Here is a 6,054-nt window from a genome sequence, read left to right as displayed (position 1 = left end):
TAATGAATAATAAGCATCTTAAAAGGTAAATTAGTCAGAATAATTAGTATTTTTTAGGTTAGCCTCTTTTAAACTGGATAACGTGCAAAAGTTTGGAGCTACACAAAAAAAAGAGACTCTGTGAATAAACTAATAATTAGAGAGAAACTCTTCTCTCCAGATATCCAGATACGTTCACGGCCCAGCGTGAGACTGGACTCAGCAGCAGCGTAAGACACGTTTTGAATCCCTTTCATGCTTACTGGAGGGTAATGGTTGCTATTTGCACGTCAAATTCAAAGCAACGTACCTCCATGTTACACAAACAGAAGGTCGTGCACGCAGGTGAGCGTGATCCGGACCGATCCAGACAGTGACAAAGTGCACTCCTCCCTGATATATGCGACCACAGAGACTCTGGAGACTATGTGCCTGTTCCACTGGATGCTGAGGAGCGTCCTGCTGTAATAAATGACCCTGCTCGGTGTAGTCGGCAGTTTGGGAGCATTAGGAAATGAAATGCATTAGGGCTGATTAGACAGACCAGGCCCAAGTACCCTCTCCTGGTAATGAGAACGCTTTGTCACTCATTAACACCTCCACCATTCTGGCCTTGTGGAAAGAGAGCACAAGGCGAGCATTTGCATTTCTTCTTGCCAGCAGAAACAGTTTCTTTTGATGAGGTGGAGAGAATGAAAGGGAGAATGAGAGAGCAGTCATCTGCCAGCGACACTGGGAATGGTGATTTTGTGGAACAATGGCGTATGGAACGGGGATTCGGGGACATCTGATGAGAATTTGCTCCGTGCAGAACTCAGGGTATTGTTTTTATTTTTCCTAAAACCACAATTATGCATGAATACCTTAAATGTACACATGTAGCTGCATCCTAAGTGTGTCGTCATGTTAAATATATGCATCACGTGTGTCTAGAGCGGCTGAGATCAGGTGGATTTCTCTGTTTCTAGCAGTAATTAAATGTATGTAACTGGGCGGCTCGTTTGCCCGTTTGGCAACAGCTCCTTTCTAGAACTACCTCGCCGGAGCCAACATGCTGCTTCTAGAAGGAATCCATTGACTTCATGTTAATACTTGGTTTGTCTGGCGAATCGGGCCGCCGCCGACCAATTAGCAAGATAACAATCCAAAGAACAAATGTCTTCGTCTGTGGAGACTTTTCTCAGGCAGAGCTTTGTAATTGAGACAAAGTGTTTGGGAATGGATCTAGCTCATTAGCCACCTTTTAATAAATGGGGATGATTGAACGCAAACACGGTATTTTTCATGCATCTACACGTGGTGGCTGCTGGGAGATGTGGGCGTCGTCCACAGTGCCTTCATTAAGGCTGGTGGCTGGATCTCCTCAGTCCTCCCTGCTGACCTTCAGGTAGAAGTGTTGGACCAGAGTGGAGTCTGTTGGATCACTTCACAGAGCCACCGTTTCAAAGCTATCCTCTGTACGAATTAATGGATGTGTATGGAATTCATGTCATCTCAGTATTCGACATGGAGCAGTCCATGATATTTGTCTATCTACCAGCTTTTTGGTCTCTGAAGACGTTTCACCTTCTACTCCAGAGGCTCCTTCAGTTTACTTCAGAACTTGGACTGGTTCAGTCAGTGCATCTTACCAAAGTTAAGAAACTCCCTCGTGGCGTTCAAGAGATACCACTTGTACGACAGTGCAGGGATTGAAGGAGCATAAAGTAATTACAGGCAGGTTTGACGACACTTGAGACTCGGTGCTCATTTAATAAACAAATCCTTAAAGTCGTAGGCAAAAAGCAAAATGATGATCATCACTGCAGCATCCTGAGAAACTTTGACAACTTTCTTTTTTTACTCTGATGGAGTTCTGATGTTCAAAGTTATTCATCATCTCACACCGTCTTCTTAGAGGACTTCTGGCCTTTGTAAGCGGTGACATTTTGTCCAAAGTTTCAAATATCCATCCATCCATTATCTGCTTAATCCTCACTAGGGTCATGGGGGGCTGGAGTCTATCCCAGCTGACTCAGGGTGAAGGCAGGTTCACCTGGACAGGTAACCAGTCTATCACAGGGCTACACTTAGAGACAGACAACCAAGCACACTCACATTACAGACAATTTAGAATCACCAATTAACCTCAACATATTTTTGGACCCGGAGAGAACCCACGCTGCATGGGGAGAACATGGAAACTCCATGCGAAGATCCTGGCTGTCCTCACTGGGACGCGAACCGGCGACCTTCTTACTGCGAGGCAACGGTGCTAACCACTGAGCCACCTTCTCAAATATACAAAATATTAATAATATTACACAAATGAATGAGCAATTTCTATGCCTTATATAAAATAACATTATACTGTAGCTATTATATAAAATAGTAATTATTATTTTCTTTTTGAGGCCTTTATATGTTTAGTTTTTAGCCTTATCTTATGAACAATCATTAAATTATTTTATTTTGTTTTTTAAAAAAATTAAAACCTTTGTAAATCTGTAGAAATTTCACAAATATCTCAAGTTTAAATATATTTCTAATTTTCGATTTCTAAAAAAAATACAGTTTGTGATTACCATCAGAAAAAAAAAGAAGTTTTGTATAGTTTTACAAGTTTTCACGATATATATATAAAGAGAGACAAATAATTTACAATTTACAGTATTTTTTGGCACCTCAGCGATTGAAATATAAAGTTTTTATTGTTGTGTTGGTAGGTTTGTTTATTAACAGCGCAGCAGCAGCAGCGATGTGGGAAGCTGAGCAGTGAATCAAGCTTTGGCTAAAGTCAGCATCAGCACCAGTGACTGTCTTGTATTGATTGTGTTTATCAGGCTGACTGGATGACCTCATACTGATCTGATGGACGTTTATGTGTTGTTTTATGTGCTTTAATTGTTTTAGTCTACTTATCCAGGGACTAAATCAGCTGCCAGCTAGTTCCTATTAAATATAAAATTAAAATTAAATAAACAACATTTTCAGAACATTTAGCAAACAGCCTGACAACTTCAGCAGGATGGTGTTCCTTCTCTGAAATAAAACTGGTCTCACTTGTGTGATTCCTGAGAGCTTAAATTTCAAACGACTTTGTCATTTGGAGGCGCTGAGGAGAAAAGTCCTCTGGTGTCGATTCAACTCACAGAAACGGCTTCAAGGATAACAAACACTATAAATCTTTCACACCGTGCTTTTTTTTTTTTTTTCTATCACACTTTTTCTTGCAGAAACCTGAAAAATGATTATCAGAAAGCAGCACGCCGGCGTGTTCTCTGCGCTCACTGTTCAATTCAAAAAAACAAAGAGAAGCAGCCGGCGGGTGAAGTTCATCCACAGAGAAGGGATTCCTGTTTGTGATCCTCTCGTACACTTCTTGGGCTGTGTTTTACGTATCACTGGCTGCTTCCCTGCTGAGCCACTGAGGAGGCTTTGAAGGTGTCAGATTAATTAAGAGGTTTCTTCACCTGCCCGGATTGATTTCTCCCACCTTTTCGGAGTCTGAAAAGTGTTCGAAAAGAGACTTTTGGTTCAAGGTGTTTGGTGAAAGAGCGGATCTGAATGACACAGTGTGGAATTTCTCACAACATCTTTGTATTTCTCCACAGGGCCCACAACCTGATAAGACTGTTTACATTCCCTGCACCAGAATATAGAGATTAGCTTTTTTTCCTTACTGAGAGTGAAGCCCTGAAGGAGTTTTTTTTGGTGTTCAAAGGCTTTATCATCAGTACTGTAATCTACAAAAGCAAAAAAAAAACACACAAACTCCGACCATTCATCATCAGAAAAAAACTTCTGGCTCTGATCAACAATACTACATCTTTAAAAAGGGGGGGCATTGATTTCTCAAACTTTCTCATCTCTTTACAAAGCGCTCATTCTCTTAGTTTCTCCTTGATGGTTTGGAATCACTCACCTCCTGGCCCGGCGGTGGCTGCTGTGGTGTTTACGTCCTTTGATGCAGCCGTTTCTGTCCGACGCGTCCACCCTCGTGTCCGCCGCCTTCCTCTCGTCAGTCTTGAGCGGCTGGCAGGTTGTTGTTTCAGAGCTGCGAGGGGAAGAGAGAGGAAAAAAACAGAAGATTAAGTTTTGTGGCTCTTGAGCCCACAGTGAAAACTTTTTTTTTCGTTCTAGTCGTCCACAAAGTTAACGTTTCCATCATACGACTGCGAGAGAGGCCGATTTAACATGCTTGGTTAGCCTTATTCCCTCTGCTCTGCTGGGTTTGTGTTTTTATTCCCCTCCATTTCTCCCTGCCAGCCATTCTCCAGGAAAAAAATAAAAACTGGAGGTCAGCCATTTACCATTCATATCGATGTGTCAATTGAAATGTGGTTGTTTACATGCTTCAGCTGCTTTCGGGGGGAAAATGTTTCATGTTTTCATCACAATAGTTCTTCTTGATTTCCTCTCCTATCAAACACAAAATCAAGAAGTTTTAAAGTCAGGTGTTTACCAATCCAACCTGGATCTTCTAGAAAGAAAAACCCTCCTTCATCCGCAGTCAAACACGGCTGCAGAGCGAGCAGCTAAATAAACCCAACGATGGGATGTGAGCACACACTTCCAGCCCTGCTTATTATTCCCTGTTTTAGTCATGGGAGATTTTAGCGTAATTACACATTCTCCTCTTCGTCGAGTGGCTCCCGTCTGATTGTAATGAGAAGATAATCAGAGGCAGAGATTAGGCCGTCAACGCCGCCTCCTCCTCCCCCTCATCATCATCTTCTTCCTCCCTCCCCATCCTCCCAGCGACGAGCAGGCAGGAGCCGTCACTTTCCATCTTCCTCACCTCCGCTTTCCTCGGCTTCTCTGGAGTAAGAGGGAGCGACCCTGACAGGGAACTAATAATGTAAAACGGCAGACCGGGTGCTCCAACATGACCGAGTTGAGAGGGGGAGATAAAGACAGGCGACGCAAGGATGATTAGTCTGATCAGGATGCTGATGGGGAAGGAACCTTTAAATAACCTGCTGGTTTGGTTAATTTTCTCCTCATGTTGACGGAGAAGCAAACCGCTCGCTTCAAATCTTGTGAAATTGATATTTGACAAATAGTTAATCAAAAGAAAATGACAAAAAATGATGAGTTTGAATGTGAAGATGTGCTGCTTTTTTTCTGTTTTTTAAATGAAAATGATGTGATGTGATGAAAACATGTCCCCTCGCTGTGACGTAATCTTCTAAACTGCTGTTTAAATGAAACCTCAGCTGCGATACTAGCACTGACAGGAAGTCCTTTAACTTCTACGATGCTGATTGGGATCATGTGATCAAAGTTTAAAAACAGCTACGACTGAGCGTAGACGTCGCTGGCGGAGAAGAAAATGTTCAAAATGCAGCTCTGGCAGCAGCTATATTTTCCTTTTTTATTATTATTATAGTCTTCAAGGATGCTTGTTTTGCTCTATAAGTTCTGAAACATCATTTTATTGTAATTTAAAGAATGAAAACAGGAGATGAGGTTGAAAAAAAGTTTAAAAACATCTACTGTTCATTTTGTGGCTCTCGTGGTTTCTCTACTGAAACTCTTTAGGTTTCTTGGATTGTTTGTCTAATAAAATAAGCAATAAAACAAACTACGTTCAGGGCTTTTGCAGTGATTTTTATGTACCAAATAAGCACTGCAGAAATAATCAGGATTAGTGGACTGGACGAACAACACATGGCCACGAGCCGTCTGTAATTACAACCATTAAATATGAGTTGATTTATTGTCCTGTTCATTTTATATCTCAGTTACTTTAGAACTGTGGCATTATTAACGTCTTTATGTTTTAGAAGTCTGTAAAGCACTTTGGTTGTTTTTAAATGTGCTCGATAAATAAAACTGACTTTGACCTTTCAAAGCTACTTTTTGCTGAACATCCAACAAATCGTCTCCTCGGTGTTTTCGTGCTCTCCACTGTTTTTTGGCTTTACACCAAAATCTCCCCAAAGTGGTGCGTTGGTGTTTTTGACTTTGCAACCAAATCCATGACATTGATGTCAACAGATGCTCTTAGAAAAGCAGCGAGTTAAATCCAAACCAACACTTCCAGAGATTGATATATCAGTTGGCAAACTTTATCGGACACCGGCTCATCAC

At 41.5% G+C, this 6,054-nt stretch overlaps 1 protein-coding gene across 1 annotated transcript in view; it reads right to left on the bottom strand.

Moving 5' to 3' along the window:
* Positions 1 to 6,054, bottom strand: part of srrm4 (serine/arginine repetitive matrix 4) — an 81,541-nt gene that overhangs the window by 19,256 nt on the left and 56,231 nt on the right. Inside the window, exon 2 of the mRNA XM_008279880.1 lies at positions 3,884 to 4,015. Within this exon, the coding sequence (XP_008278102.1) occupies positions 3,884 to 4,015 (132 nt within the window). The remainder of the gene's footprint in view (positions 1 to 3,883; positions 4,016 to 6,054) is intronic.

Source organism: Stegastes partitus, unplaced genomic scaffold (assembly GCF_000690725.1).
Source record: "Stegastes partitus isolate 25-593 unplaced genomic scaffold, Stegastes_partitus-1.0.2 Scaffold174, whole genome shotgun sequence".
NCBI classification, from domain to species: domain Eukaryota; kingdom Metazoa; phylum Chordata; class Actinopteri; family Pomacentridae; genus Stegastes; species Stegastes partitus.
The sequence above is the reverse complement of the archived record's forward strand: the minus strand, read 5'-3'. Positions and strand labels throughout refer to the sequence as shown.